Here is a 16,309-nt window from a genome sequence, read left to right on the forward strand (position 1 = left end):
GACAAATACAGGTAAATATTTTAATGGCAGTTTTTAGGATAACATTAAGCAAGGAAAAAGAGTGTATTCTATTATTGATATACTTAACCCTGAAAAATTTCTGAGTGATTTTATGAACCTAACAATAATCCAATTAAGAACAAAATCAAAAAGCAAAAAAATCCAACTTTGCTGAACCAGACAACCTGGCTTAGCAACATCAAATAAATAGAACAGTGAAAAGAATAAGAGTTTCACTAGCGGAAGTTGGTTGATATTGGAAATTTGATTAACACTTGCTTTTCCCTGAAGTCAATCAGAAGAGTTTCTTACCAACTTCAAACAGGACAGAAGTAAGAAACTTGTGGCTTTTGCCATATAGTAGTCTTTACTACCTCTTCAGCCTAACTAGTATCCAGAATGTTTGTGAACAGTAGAACTGTACGACCTCTGTACTCTGTTATGTACATGGGTACTGCTATTGTATGAAACAATTACACCTTTTTAAAAAAATCACTTTTTAAATGACAGTTTCTTTCATTAAAGTAGAATTAGTTACTTTATAGAAAAATATTTTAACTTTAAATTAAAAAAATACTGTTCCTAAATAATTATGTAGGATCATATCTTCATTTCATTGTACGGAGAGAATATAATTCTGTATATTTGAATCCTAGTTTAACAGAACTCCCCTGGGTATAACTTTTAAAGAGCTGGCTATACTTGCCATGGGTGCTATCTGTTTACAGATCCATGAATTAACTCTGTGTCCCTCCTTTGGAGATACACAGATAAGATATCTATATACACTCTGTACATAATGGTTCACAGATTAGCAGTTATTAGTCGTACTGTACATAGTGAACAACCTATCTGATTAGAATGATGCTTTAAATTTTCAGTGCAATTCAGCTTTTAGGTCGATGGCGCAAAGCCAAGTAAGACAGGCTCCCTGTTTAAATATGTAGCCCAATACACTAAATTAAAAGTACCAAATAAGACTGGAAACACTATTCTAGACATTCTGTCAATTTTACTAACACTGTTGAATGTCTTCTTTGCTTCCTGTGGCTTTGCTTCTGGTTTTGCCTTGTTGGGTTCTGCAGTTGTAGCACTCTTGGAGATGGTTGGTAGCACTGAGTCCTTGGTAATATTTGGAGCATAGTTGGCAACAGCCACTGCATAGGCATTGTTTTTCTTAATGACAGACGCTTTTTCTTTTTTCTATTGGAAGACAGTATGAAGTTAAGTATTTAATGTGTATTTGCCAGAATAGACTTAATAAAACATTATTTCAAATGTAAAAGAAACAAATGAGTATGCATGAGTATGTTAAAATAAATACCAGGGATACCATACGGATAAATTCAAATATAAAGAAAGACACTTCCAGTGTCTATGCAAAAAGGAGGTACAGGCAATATAAGAATGCTCTAAAAACATGGACTCTTGCACCATCTTGCCCTACTGAAGTTTTATGAGGAAGGGTCTGTTACTGGGATTGTAAGTATAACTGGAAAAAAGTTGGTCTTTCTCTAGCTGCTTTGTATCTGGCTCCTTACAACAGAATTGCAAGATCTTTAAAATGTTCTCTGTTAAGAGAACTAGAAGGAGTGAATGAGTAGACTGGAAAAAAAAATTACCCAGCATTGTAATAAAATGAAAGTTAGGCCATCTTTCCCATATAAATCTGGCATCACTATTATTTGAACATCTCATAACATACCACCAATAAATAAATTCCAGTATTGGTCTACATTTTTAAGAGATTCTGGAGAAATATGTGTGTGTTTACATGTATATATACATAGATACACATACACAGAGGTCAGAAAGAGATTGCGATTAAGAGAAAGAAGGACTCCAGCCTGGTAGATGCAGAGGTGAGCTGAGAACTAGCCCAAGAACTATTTATGTTTTTCAGAAATTATTGTTTAAAAAATGCATAACAGTGATTAAAATGGGGATTAAAACCTAAAAAATAAGAGAAGATAAGAAAAGTGGGGTGGAATGACAAGAATTTAGTGAAGTTCAGCAAAGGGAAATTTAAGTCCTGCACCTAGGGAGGAATTACCCCATGCACCAGTACAGGTTGGGGCTAATGGGCTGGAAAGCAGCTTTTCAGAAAAAGCCCGGGGGTCCTGGTGGACACCAAGTTGAACACAAGCCAGCAATGAGCCCTCACAGAAACAAAGGCCAACAGCCTCCTGGGCTGCATTACAAAGACCATTGCTAACAGGCCAAAAGAGGTGATCGTTCCCCTCGACTCAGCCCTGGTGAGACACATCCAGAGTGCTGGATCCAGTTCTGGGCTCACGAGTTCAAGAGAGATATGAACATAATGGAGTAAGTCCAGTGAAGGACCACAAACATGATATAAGTCCTGAAGCATCTGAAATATGAAAGGTTGAGAGAGCTGGGACTGTTCAGCCTGGAGAAGAGAAGGTTCAGGGGGGAATCTTATCAATGTATATAAATATCTGGTGGGAGAGAGTAAAGAAGACCAGACCAAATTCTTCTCAGTGATATCCGGTGGAAGGACAAGAGGCAATGGGCACAAATTGAAATACAGAGTATTCCACTTAAACATACAAAAAACCTGGTTTACTGTGAGCGTGACTGAGCACTGGAACAGGTTGCCCAGAGAGGTTGTGGAGTCTCCGTCCTTGGAGATATTAATAAAAACGTCTGGACATGACCCCAAGCAACCGTCCCTAGCTGACTCTGCTTGGAGTAGGGGGCTTAAATTCAATGATCTCCAGAGGTCCCTTGCAACCTCAGCAGTTCTGTGTTTTTATGGGATTGCACATGCTTTCAAATGGCTGAAGTTCAGCCAATGGCAGTCCAATGAGAGGCTATGTCTATAGATAGATACAGGGATGTATAGGTAATGAGTATAGGCTTGAGTTTTTAGACTAGCTCTGCATTAAGACTGTAATGCTATAAGTTGATTCACAGTTTTGCAGCAATCTCAAACTAAGGAACTTCTAATTACCTACAGGAAAGAATGGAAGGATTTCAGTTTCTCAGGAAGCAAGGCTCTCCATATATAATTTAGAAGCAGGCAAATAAATATTAGATTCAGTACATCTCATCCACAAAATACAGAATTAAACAGATGAAAAAATAGTTAACTATTGGCTTATATAAGAAACCATGAGATGTTGTATTGGTTTGGTTTGATTTTTAATCTAATGGAAGTGGCACAAGTGAGGGAATTCTTGTGACATTTCTTGTACAGGTGCATTCCAATTTTTTACTTCCACTGGGAGGCATCTACTCAATTTCCAGTTTTGGTTTTAAATTAGCTCCAATTTGATATTTATCAAGGCCATCTGCAAATCTTGATAAGATCTTCATGTTTAGATGTTGTGCCCCAAATACCTAGTCTCAGGAGATGGTGTCACATAAAAAGAAAATCTGGGATTGGGTGGGAATTCAGCATTGTTCCTTATTGACTGGAGTGTGAAAAATGGCTGATCAAATACGTAGGTTGTCCCTGCACCTGCTTTTCTATGAGACAAATTCCATGTTGACAGCACTTAGATGGGAATTTCCATATAATGTGAACACAGATGACTGTCACTGAGGAAACATATTTCACTTTATTTGGTGAAGAGTAAGCCTGGCTTTAGGTCCACAGATGCATTTGGCAAAAATAAGAGCAAATTACCAAATCAAATTATGAGAGCAACACTCAAATTGATCTATAATTCCTTCCTTTCAGATACACTTAGTGTGTTTTCAAAAGGTATCTGTAATACCATTAATGACACCTGCATAATAAAGATGAACCATATTTTTGTACGCAAAACTATGAATATGTTAAAAGTTTAGCTTTTTGTTAAGTCAGTTTGAAGAAAATAGAGAACTGGACATGTGAATGGTATATAAATCTTAAAATAGAATGGCTAATTTTGTCATTCCTAAGGAAGGAGTACCTAGCTGTTAATCAGCTGCCACTAAGATCATGAGACAACACTGTTACATTAATTTAAAGGAACAGCCCAAGGATGATCAAAGAGTTTATAAGGGCTCCCTAGATTATTACAATGCCAGGGCAATGTGCCAGTCTGAAAAGCTTCACTCGTGACATGCTGAAAACTTGTAGTGATTCGGTATCTACTTCTAGCATGAGGGAACAGATCCTGAAGCTATGGATAGTTCATGCCCTTCCAGAAGCCACAGGGAATTATAAACAATGTACTCATTTCCTCTAATTCTCCTTTACCATTAACTGAACATTTTGGTTCTTTATGCATTGTGCTTTATGCATTCAAAGAGCTGAGAAACCATCAGTTAATTAAACTTTGTTTCACATCTACTATTATCATCTAGGAAGCAAATAATATTCTACCCTATTTTAGGGAGAACCACAGAAATCAGAGTATTCTTTTTCAGAAGAAATCCTTTTCCATTGGTAGAATTGGGGACTGGGATAGGAAAAAAATTAGATAATATAGTAAGTCAGTCAAAACAACAAGTCAGCATTAACATTTGTTCTGTGTTATTAAAATTATAAACTGTAAAGCTTGACACAAATTTAGGCATATCACCAGTTCATTTTGTTCATGATATAAGAAATTCTATCAGGTTAAAATTTCTTCATGCTATCACACCTACACTATTATCAATACCAGAAAATTAATGCATGACTCTGTTTCTGCGTACTCAGAGCATCAGTACATCATAGGTGAAGAAGTACTCAGAATTTTGTACAACTGCTATTTAAATTAGTTTAAAAATTAATGTCTACATATCATTAAGGATAAGTTTCAGAATACTGAAAATGTTCAAAACTTTTAGATTTTATTATTAATAGTTTTTACACATACGGGCATTCAGTTGTTTTTCTGATCCTTAGTTACCAGGAAAATTCACATACATTATTTCTTTCTGTAATCTTTTTCTTATTTCCAACTTAATTGGATTAAATAATAAAAAAGTGATCAACCAATATAATGTGGATTAAATTTTCTGAATAACCAGATAAACAGTTCTATCTGAGGAGTCGAGAAACAAGTCAGACTGTTCTCAACACGAAAAAAACAATGTGCTTGATAACTACCTCTGGATATTGAGACCAAGTGAGATTAGCTACATCAGGACAGACATAATTTTGTTCAGGACAGAAAATACATCTACTTTTTTTTTTATTTAAAGCATCATGTATTTTTTTTATATATAGCCAATTTTATCAAAACAATATATTACAGCTGTTCTAGTGCAATTGACAGGAAATAGGGCTATTTCCTTAGGACTTACCTTATCATTCACTACACTTTTTCCATCCCAGGCCCATCCTCGTTTTGTGAAATAATTTACAGTTGCAAATTCAATTAATGCAGAGAATACGAATGCATAACAAACAGCAATAAACCAATCCATAGCTGTTGCATATGCTACTTTGGGGAGTGAATTTCGAGCACTAATGCTCAGTGTTGTCATTGTCAACACAGTTGTTACTCCTGCAGGGGGACAAAAAAAATGAACATCAACAATTTTACTTGGATTTTGAATGTTAACAAAAATACAAGCCAAAAATTATTATGTTATGTTTGTGAAACACAAGGGAAAATTTGTTTATCTAAGTTCATGATGAACTGCAAGAACCATATTAAAAATGCTGCATCTGGAGCTTCCTTTGAAGTATTTTAGTTCAATTTTGTTGTTTAAACTTCTTGTTTTTAATCAGCTGAAGATTTTACTTACAGGAGATAGATAATACTTTATTTTATTTTTTAGCTATCAGGACAGGTAAGGGACAAAATGAACAATTCCTTAACGGAATCATAATATTTTGCAGCATTACAGTAATAGTGATTAATATGTTAATGTTTGGTAGCTGGCTTCACTGTAGTGGCTGCAGGTCTGTCACCCATCTTTACTGACAGTATTACACAAATTGACCTTTGTTATTGGAAATAATGATTTTTTTTTTTTTTTGCCAGTAGCTGTCTCACTAACCATCCAGTGACATAGTTGAAGACACAAACAGGTTAAGTTTTCATTCAGGTAACATGGATTTTTTCTAGAACAGCATATTGATTTGAAATGCCAGATTATTATAAATGTGTATTATGTGTCAGAGAACAAGACTTGATGACAGAGGAAGATTGTTCTTTCACTTTGGCAGTTATTAAAAGCACTTTACAATACTTTGGTCTTAATGAAGACCCAGTAGGACGCCAGGAATTGTACTCCAAAAAAATCAGAAAAAAAGATACATGGGAGAAACAGAAGAGAAGAACATTTTTCTGAATCAGTTCTAGCAAGCAGAAACCCACAGCCACAAATGCAGTCCCCATCCCTTAAGTAAATCAGTTCTCCCACCTCAAGCTGAATCACACTTAGACAAACTAAACTATTCCCTTTGTGGCACACCATTAAATACATCTCCAGAATGAAAAGCAATGCCAAGTAACATACTTAGCACATATTGTCAAACCTACACTCCCTTATGACAGGCAAAGGAGATGCCGCGGCAGAAGTATTAGTAACCGCACATCATAGCTTCAACAACTACACACTGATAGAATTGTTGTAAGAGGATTCCCAAGAGAAAGTCACTCTCCCTAAGCCAGATCCTCCACTGTCAGCAATCCATCGTCTGGGTTCTGCAGCATCAACCTCGCTCAAATTTTCCTTCTGCATTTTTAACGACTGTGTGAGGGGGAAGAGAGGCAGTAATTACACCTACTCAGACCTCTTCAGGATTTGCAATTTCCATTCCTCCTGTAAAAATCTCGATCTCTGAGTTTGCTACAAGGGGTGACAAAGCAAACCTAAGTGGACTCAGCCTCAGCACTACTCTCCCTTGATGCACTTCCAAAGACCTGTGCAGCAGGGGAAACAAGGCACAGAAACATCCTGCTGAGTCACACAGTATCCAGACACTGTGGCAAACATAATTCTCTAATTGCTGGTTTTCAGCCTCCATAAATTAAAGTGGATTTGGTCTGGGGTCAGCCATGACACTGTTGGGATCTACTAGCCTATAAAATGAAAAGGAAGCAGCTATCATACTATATTTTGTAAAGAACTTATTCTCTCCTAACACTTATACAACATATGGCTTAATTATTTTCAGCACCTCGGGGAAAAGGCAGTCTATCTTACATTTAAAATTATCACATGCAAATTTTAGCACCGGTCCTGAGCTGCACATAAATAATTTTAATTATACAGAAGTATCAGTAAAGTGATTGTTTCTCAGAGATAAGATGACCTTAGCCACATGTAAATATACACAGTTGCTAAGGTACTCTTCTGTTTAAGTCCTACCTTTTAGAATAAACTAATCTTGTGGAAGCCCCATTGGCTTCTTCAGAAATCTAATTTAAGATTAACTGCTGACCTTTTCTAGTCTCAATTAAAACATCATGAATTTACATCTGTATCTTGCTACCAGTTGACATTTTCTCTAAAAAGTTCAGCAAGCCACACCACTTTGTGACCCAAATGCTAATCAAACAGCACATTGTCAGACAATTGCCAATGCACCTTCATTTATTCCTTCACTCTATAAATTCAGTGATGTTCAAGCTACCACAGTCATTTAACCTGAATTGAGTGGGAAAAAATTGGACAGAAAATTTAATCTGTGACACCTGTCAGTTTAGGAATCTCTAGTATTTTTATACTTGCTATTCTTCTTCAGTCAAAAGACAGATGATTTTGCACATTATAGTTAATTTGAAAAATCTGTATTATCAAGTCTTCCTTACAAAAAAGGACTGAATGGAAATAACCTGTCTCCTTGTCACTGCTAAACCTGAGAGGACTGAAAAATTATTAATGTGGAGGAATATGGTCAACTTGTAAAATAAAACACATTTCTTTCACAAAGATTAACTTGAAACCCCTTAAAACCCATATACTGACCAGATCCAAAACATTCCTTTTTGTGTTATCTAATTCATAACACTAGTGAACTAAAATTGATATAAAAAACAGTGAGTAGATTGTCCCCCTACAATGAGGTAGTCAAAATATCAGAGGAAAACAATCTTCTCCCCTGAATCATATACTACTCTGAACAGCCTAAATAATTGAACAGGCTATGTAAAGACTGCATGATGTAGAAAGACCACAGTTTATATACAGGTCAAGATCTTCTATAGCCCAGCACCCAGTGGATGTGGCACTGAACAGGTGCGAGAAGGACATGAACAGGTATCATCTTGTAAGAGACCACGAGCAGTCATCAGTTTGTCTTTAAAAAGGATCATAAAAATAAACTGTTGACATTTCCCTTCTCCAAAGAGGACCAAGCATTTTATACTTGACAAAAATATACCCCAACATCAGTACAACTTTTGTTCTCAGCAGTGCATGCCTATAAAAACTAAATATCTTCTACCATTCAGGCCAAGACCGGAGCTATTTGATTGCGTAGGATTTTTTTTTATGTTGCTGCGTTTGAAACGGCATCTGCTCACTGGAGAGTGAGGACTGTAAATTCAACACTTTTCACTAAACTTATATACCAGCTCTGTCATATTTTGGATTCCAGGACAGATGGATATCATTCAAGATGTGTTTAATCTTAGACAGCCATCTTTGGGGAAACAATTTCTGTCACTCAATGGGATAAGGCACTGCCACACAACAGCAGAAGAGGTAAACTGAAAAACTAGAAATGCCTAACTAAAAACATACAGTGGAAACTGGAGAAGCCAGCACATAAATATTAAAGGTAAAATCTGTCATGATGACTAGTTTATGCCCATGTCTGTGTGCAAAAGTCAGGCTACTCCTTGAGAGGGACGACTTCTTTGGACCCTAATTTCACCTCTTGCATATCAACTCATTTTTTCTGATTTTAACAGATTTTAGTCAACTAAATCATGTCCTAGCTTTCTCATGTTAGAATGGGGACATCTCCTTTGAAAATGAAAGTAAAAGGCCTAAATAACAAGTTACCAAAGGACATTTCTGTAAAAAAACAGGTACTTCAGCTTTGCAAACAATTTGTACAAAATGCTTAAAATGTGTTCCATTTCTTACAATGTCATGCTACTCCTCCCACAATTTTATCTTTTCATCACAGCACTTTGCAAAGATACACATAATGGTTCAAGAACATATCACAAAAGGACTGATAAATTACTTTTTTTTTTAATTAGGAAGCTAATTCCATTGCTCTATTATTTCATTCCTTCTTTTTTCTTAACAGTAATTGCAAATGTTTTTAGGTAATTAAATCACTCAACCTGGTCCAAAATCTGAATAGACTTAGAAATACAAATAACATAGCAGAAAGAAAAGACTGTTGCCCCTTTTAGAAAGATACATATTACTACTTTATTTTATCACTGTGAACAGTTGGGAGTCTAAACAAAAGCTTAAAACTTCTGGAGAAAGTGTAATTTTAAAGTATTATACCATAATATTTGGCTACACACCATACTGTTTCTTTTTCACTTATGCAATCTATATGTATTACTTGAGAATACAGTACAAAAGGAGTGTACGTTGATTCTGCTTAGACACTGGGAGATAAGTTTGAACAACCATTGAGATAAAGACCGTAGAAAATAGCTCAAGTGCTCTGTCTTCCCTTCTTACTAAAAGAACAATAGAAAAGGCCAGAAGCCTTTTCAAATAGCATGGGAGGCCAAGGACCATAACATTATCTATTTCCAGAAAAGCAGCATTCAGTCAGTCAGTTAAGCTACATACACATATCATGAAGTCAGTGCTCATGTTGCTTCACTCTACCAATACCGAGCAACGGAACAGAGTTCCCCATCGATCGACAGCCGAGCTAATTCCAAAAGATGAATGGCAAGTGCTATTTGCCCCTGTTGCAGTAAAACTTGCATGTCATTATGCCACTAGGGTCTTGGCACATCACTGAGCTGAGAAGACCTGTTAGTTCGTTTGCAGACAGCTCAGTCTCCAACAAGGGCTACAGTTTTCCAGGTATGCTTGCCCACCGCCTACCACTAGTGTGTTATGTCTACAGTTAGGAGAAATTCCCAATTAAGAAATTCTAGACTGAAAGTTGTGGGTGCATAAAAGATAATATGCAGCATGTGAAAGGAGAAGTAAATAAAGACAGCTGAGATTTTTTTCAATAAAATGGGAAAAGGTACTTTGTATATACAGAATTGGACAAAAGGAATGGTCTATGTTTTTTGATTCTCATGTAAAAATAACCAGAGAACAAATCTTTTTCTAGGTTCCCCTTTCTGTAGCTGCACAATTAAAAAGTCTGTTTCAGGTCTAAATGGCATTTTGCTTCAAAATGTACATTAATTAATATAAGTTCAGAAAAGATAAACCAAGAACAAGCAAAACACAGGGATAGGAATGCAGCATAAGAATAAAATGACCACAGAGAACAGAGTCCTGACAAAAGAACATACCTATGTGAATTTACACTTTTGCATCTTGGACAATGTACTAAAAAGAAATATGACTATTAATTTTTGTTCTTGCCCGCCTCATGTATCAAAAAATATATACCTAACTACATTCACTTTAACATTCTCATTCCTACTCCATGTGAGTTAAAACATATAAATAACTGTAGCACTAAGAAAACTGATTTTTCTGTCACCTGCATCTAATGCTGCTATTCAAATATGCTTCTAAATGTTGTGACCCATTAAAAATGAAGCAAGAATTCAATAAGCTGCAGAAGATTAGTTTTGCTAATATTGTTGACAGTAAATGCATAACAATGAACACATTACTAAATGAAACAGATTGTAATCTTGCACTAAATGAAGGCATTATGAACCAGGCTTATTCGCTTTCGTTAAAAATGCAATCAAATGCTTTTCAAATTTATCTGCTGGAGAAAACACATTCAAGACTTATTTAATTAACAATGATAAAACTTTCTTTTTCCAATAATTTAAAGCAAAGTTTAAACAATATAACATTATGCCATAATTCATTTGGGATAGCTTGGGTCAACAATATTAAGTAGATGCCGTAAAGGAAAGCGATTAAAGAGCTCAACTATAAAAGAAGCCTCATTATACCAAGCCCTTAATGTTAACCTAGAACTTGAAACTATGTTGTGAGAGAATAGAAAGGGGAAAGAAAAGTAACTTCTTTCAAACATGAAATAATAAATGCTAAGTGGTGCTTTGAATAACTGGGAGTTGTGTTTCTTTGAAAGGAACAGTACTCCAGCAGTTGGTCCTTTCCAGGACTCAATAGCTCTCAAGAAGGTACTTGAAATAAATTTCTCATTGATTCTGAAAAACACTTTATCAAAACTAATACTTTCTACTTAATCATATTTTTAATATTGAAATATTTATTATGTAATGCAAAGATGGGTATCTAGCAAGTGACTACTCCATATAGAAACTAAAAATTAATATGATCAATAAAAATGTAAAGTAAAATCTCCTGCAAGTTTTATATTCCCTGCCTGAAGTAGCTTGTTTTATTACCTTAGCTGTAGTATGAGCTTCATGTATCACTGGGTGGAGTCTACCTGAAAGTACCACCCAGATGAGACCTTGAGTGTACCTGCCCAGCTCTAACTGTCCAGATTAATTCACTACAAGCCAGAAAACAGTAAGAAGCAATAGATGAACTCTGCTATGAAACTGTGGCTAACTTCACATTTTTGTAATACATTTAGGCAGGAGACCAGAGGGTATCAGAAATCTCAGTGACAACTGCTGCCAGTAAGTATTGAGGAAGACTGGGAGATCTGCCTGGGGCTATATGATTAGAAAGGCCATTGGCAGCTTATGCTGACAATCTCATCTGGAGTGTAAAAAAACCTTAAAAAATAGCTTCTTGGGACACCCAACCCAATGCAGAAGGCTAAGCCTGAGGTGCAAACGCTGCATGCAGGGGCTAGGCTGCTTCATCAGGCAGAGCCCAGACACGTCCTGTTCCCCTGGGTTCACGATGCCAGTCTAAGCAGGCCTGGAGGGGATGGAGCCCCGACTGGTGCGTGAGGTGCACATCTGTGTGGCAGAAATAAAATACTAGCATAGAAATTGCCATGTCCTTGATATACCCATCATGCTTAGTAAACAGATTTTAGATCTTATATCACTGGATGGTGTGGTTCTGTTCTTGCACCCACCCTACCCAGATCCCTCAAGACATCCTGAAACAGAACTCTGTTCATTATCCTTATTATGCAAAAGCCCCAGCAGAGTAAAGCAGCAGGCTGCTATGCAGATATTACTTCTTTCAAAAAATCATAAATTAAATGAAAAATAAATCAGGAACAAGAAAGAGGCATGCAGGAAGGGTCATAACATTCCAGGAAAATTATTCTAGTGCCTTGTTACTGATGACACAGTAACAGAAAGTGCCTTTTAGGAAGAGAAGATGAGAGACTTTTTTTGGACAAACGAGTTACTGTGTCCTAAATGTGTAGGAGGAGAGTACAGAAGAGGGCAAGAACAGAGATACAGAAGGATTTGACAGTGTACTTGCAAAGCTGGCAAACAGGAAGGTGCATTTTGATAAGCAGAAGCGGACAAATTCACAGAAGATTTTGAAGAAAGAAAAAAAAAAAAACACATGCCTGATAACTGCCTGGGAAAACATGGTAGAATTCTGGTCCCACTAAAACTACTGACCCATGTCATTTAACTTTAGTAAGGCTCATATTCAAACCTGCAATTTTCACAGTGCTTTGTGTGGCATTTTCTCTACCAGGAAAGACAGTACGTGCTTTGTTGTGCATCATACTCAATAAGCATTTGAGTTTGCCCTATTTTTTGAAGAGAGCATGGTGTTTACTGATGACTAATCATACGGCTTTAGGCAGCATTTCTGATGGCTGATTCCATACACACATTAATTTTTTTTTGTTGTGCTAGTCTCTTTTTCTTTAAAAGCAAACAAATTAAAAGAACTTTAAGTCATGCAAGTAAGAAAGACATTTGTTGCTTTGCTTTAATAAAGAAGAGAGCAAAACCTTAATGTAAAGAAAACACCATTATTTTGCACTGCTGAAGACATTCGCTGCCTTATAGTACACTCCAATTAGAATTACTGAGAAGGATGTGCCAAGACCCCCAGAACAGGGTTTCTTTTAAACAACTGCAGCTTGCAAATTTAACACATTCAAATAATTCAACAGATTCAAATTTAATTTGCTTAATTTACAAATATATTTAGAAATGTGCTTACCTACCAAGTACCAAAATGTTTGGATAATATCACAGTAAGAAAGACACTCCAGAAAATAATTTAAATTTACTTTTTACATAGAAACATTATCATCTTTTTCCATTCTGTGAAAACTTTTTCCTTTTAAAAGACTCAAGGATATATGGACAGTTCTCTTGTATATGCTAATTTCCAAAAACTTTGGGATTCTCAGGAGATCTGTAAGCTGCACTTGAAAGCTGTTTGGACTGGAAATAGTATCACATTCTACAAACACACTAACTTGAATGAAAAAGGCCTTTACCAAGTAGACTTCAGAAATCCTTCCTAACATCTTCATATGCTGCAAACAAAGCTAATGCCACTCATTATACTCACCAAAGACTGTCCTGGCAGGTACAGATTCTCTGTTCAGCCAGAATGACACTTGAGAGAGAATGACGGTCATGATACAGGGGAGGTAAGTCTGAATCACAAAATAACCAATTTTTCTCTTCAAGTGAAAATGAGCCGTCATTACTGTATATTCACCTAGGTGCCACAAACAAACAAAATACAATGAAACAAAAGGTTAACCTTAAGTCCATTTCTTTGGTAAAACAAAGTTTGGTACATTTATGAGAACCAAATGTGCTAGGGTTAAATTGCACAGAATATATTTTGTAGTAGAAAGCATCCTACAGAATATAAGGAAGTTTTTGAGTACAACTACATCTTATTCCCACTGAGCTCCAGGAAAGATCAGTGTTCAGAAACTTACAGGAACTCTCGTATTCCCTGCCAAGAACTTTTGTCCTGCAGGCTTCTGCGCATAAGCAACTCTCTGCGTTCACACAGAGGCACCCTAAGAGCTTAGTCTACAGTCAGAAGGCAATCATGGGGGTCCATCACATGTAGGAACATAGTCTAGAGTCAGGTAGAATAATCCAGTATTTACAGATAGGCCCATAACATGATGGAAGGAAAAAATGGTTGAAACCAGCATACTTTACCATTTAGTAGACAAAAAGTCTCATTTATCACATGACTTTAAACAATTATCCAAGTCTTGGGTTACAAACATTAGGATTCAAGACTGAGCTCCAGATAGCATTAAAAAAACAGTCACTGGGGAGTTTACCTCTGCTATCACTGGTTACTTTTTAACTTGAAAGAATCAGTAAAGTGCTGCTATGTGTTACTTGTACCATACATTAATAAACGACACCTAATATCTCACACTTTGCAACAGTTTTTTTCAGCAGCCTTCTAACACCAGCAGCAATGCCTACATTCTTCGTAGCCGAGTGAGTGCCTTTTTCTTCAAAATATCTTTCACTAACCTGTACTTGATTTAACTGTCTCTTTTCCAATTGTTTGGCCTAAAAGATCATACTGATTCAATCTTGAACCATCTGGTGCCACCTGCACTGAATCTGAAGCATTATAAGTCCAAATGTATGTCACTTCTGAAGTTGTGTATGCATCTGTGGGAAACAAGATAGAATATTTTGTCAGCAATTTAAATTAAATAGCTTCCATCAAAACTCACAGAATTAGAAGAGCTACTTACTTATTTTTCAAAAAAAAAACCCCACCCCAAAAACCTAAAATGATGTGGTAAAAAAATAGCTTTACTGTTGAGTAAAAGCCTATTGCAGCGTCAGAACAGGGCACTCATTTGTGATCTTATTAACTACAATTTATTGCTATTAAATTACAAACAACTTTCTTCTACACTGTTAAAAAATTTGTCAGAGATTACATATTATATGTATCCTAAAACTCAGAGTAAGCCAGATGGAAAGAATAACAATCGGCAAGACTTAGGGCACACGACATTTTTGAAAATTCATTCCTGTATTGTTCTGACTTCCTATTGTCCCCACTCTCCAGTTTGGGACTGTATCACAAGCATTTTATTATTAGCTGAAATTCATACCTAAATATTGGAAGCCAGGTTCAGTGACAATGCCCTTAACAAACTTGTAGTGGCTCTGTGCCTTGCCCTATGTACCCTCTTAAATTTCACTCCTTATCACAGCATCTTTTAGTGGGACACGCTGACGTTAAGCAGGCTGCTCTCTCAGCACATTCATGATCAAACATACATTTAGCCTAGGGTCTGTCAAAATAAACTAGAATGGAAGCAAATCAACACTCTATTTTAGATAGCATTAATGCCTCTAGAGTAAGTAAGAGAGAAAAATATTGGGCATGTCCTGCAAGGTTTTCCGGTCTAATACGCTACTAACCAAATGGGGTATGAAAGGAAAATGGTAAACCAGTGATGGAAGAGATTGTGTGTTCATTTTGATTGACTGAGACAGGAACATTTTAAGTCTTATACCATAACTGTAGTGAAGTGAAAAAGAAAAGCAACATTTCTGTTGGGCTGCAAACATTTTCACTTGAGAAATCTCTGGAGGCCCTGAAAGAAGCTTCTTCATGCAACTAGCCATAAATTGCATGACTAACAAAATCTAGCAGGTGGGTAGCATGTATTTTTAACACTTCCCTTCTATCTTTCCAGCTTCCCACAGGAAGACCTCTGCTTTAATGCAAACCAGCAGTACTGCCAATTGCTGATTTGTCCCCATCCTCCCTACTGTTGGCTAGGCTTTTTGATGATGATACAGAAAGGCAACCTATTAACCTACAGCATCTCCAACACATTCAGTTTGGTTTTTCTCTTGTATAAAACAAAAAAACTTGAGACATTCGTACAGGCCAATGATCCTCCTAGCAATGCAAGATTAGCATCATAAGAAGAGCTGTGATAAATATATACCACTGGCAGACTTGCCTCAGCTAAACCAAAATCCTCGGGATTCCTGCTTATTTTCATCACTATTCATCATTCAAATTCTATCCCAGAATAAAAGCTGAAAAATGCACAGTAGTCCAGAAATGAGTTCTAGATAAAGAAATAAAATGAGTGTGAAGCAGTTCAAAATGAACAAAAATAATAGCTCCCTGGATGTGCCAACAGGCTGGAGCACAGGTGACTACAGGGGAAATGAAAGACAGCTTTTCTAAAATCACATTGCTCACAGTTCGAATTCTCCTGTTTACTAGAAAACCAGAAACTATGGACAGGGAACAAAGAGCAAATTAGTAAGCAAAAACCACAATGAAATGAACAAGAGAAAAAAAAACAAAACAAAACAAAACTGGTCACACAAAGTCTGACATACCTAGTCAGGAGGGTTTCCAGTTTAGGAATGCAAATGAAGTTGTACTG

The 16,309-nt window shown here is 36.4% G+C and overlaps 1 protein-coding gene across 1 annotated transcript in view; it reads right to left on the bottom strand.

The window, feature by feature from the left end:
• Nucleotides 1-894: 894 nt before the first annotated feature.
• The window catches only part of GABRA2 (gamma-aminobutyric acid type A receptor subunit alpha2), a 60,465-nt gene continuing 45,050 nt past the window's right edge, over nucleotides 895-16,309 (bottom strand). The window contains exons 6-9 of the mRNA XM_068402937.1: nucleotides 14,409-14,552; nucleotides 13,465-13,617; nucleotides 5,245-5,447; nucleotides 895-1,203 (exon numbers count right to left, since the gene is read on the bottom strand). Of these exons, the coding sequence (XP_068259038.1) occupies nucleotides 895-1,203; nucleotides 5,245-5,447; nucleotides 13,465-13,617; nucleotides 14,409-14,552 (809 nt within the window). The remainder of the gene's footprint in view (nucleotides 1,204-5,244; nucleotides 5,448-13,464; nucleotides 13,618-14,408; nucleotides 14,553-16,309) is intronic.

The sequence above is a fragment of the Nyctibius grandis genome, chromosome 6 (assembly GCF_013368605.1).
Source record: "Nyctibius grandis isolate bNycGra1 chromosome 6, bNycGra1.pri, whole genome shotgun sequence".
NCBI classification, from domain to species: Eukaryota; Metazoa; Chordata; class Aves; order Nyctibiiformes; family Nyctibiidae; genus Nyctibius; species Nyctibius grandis.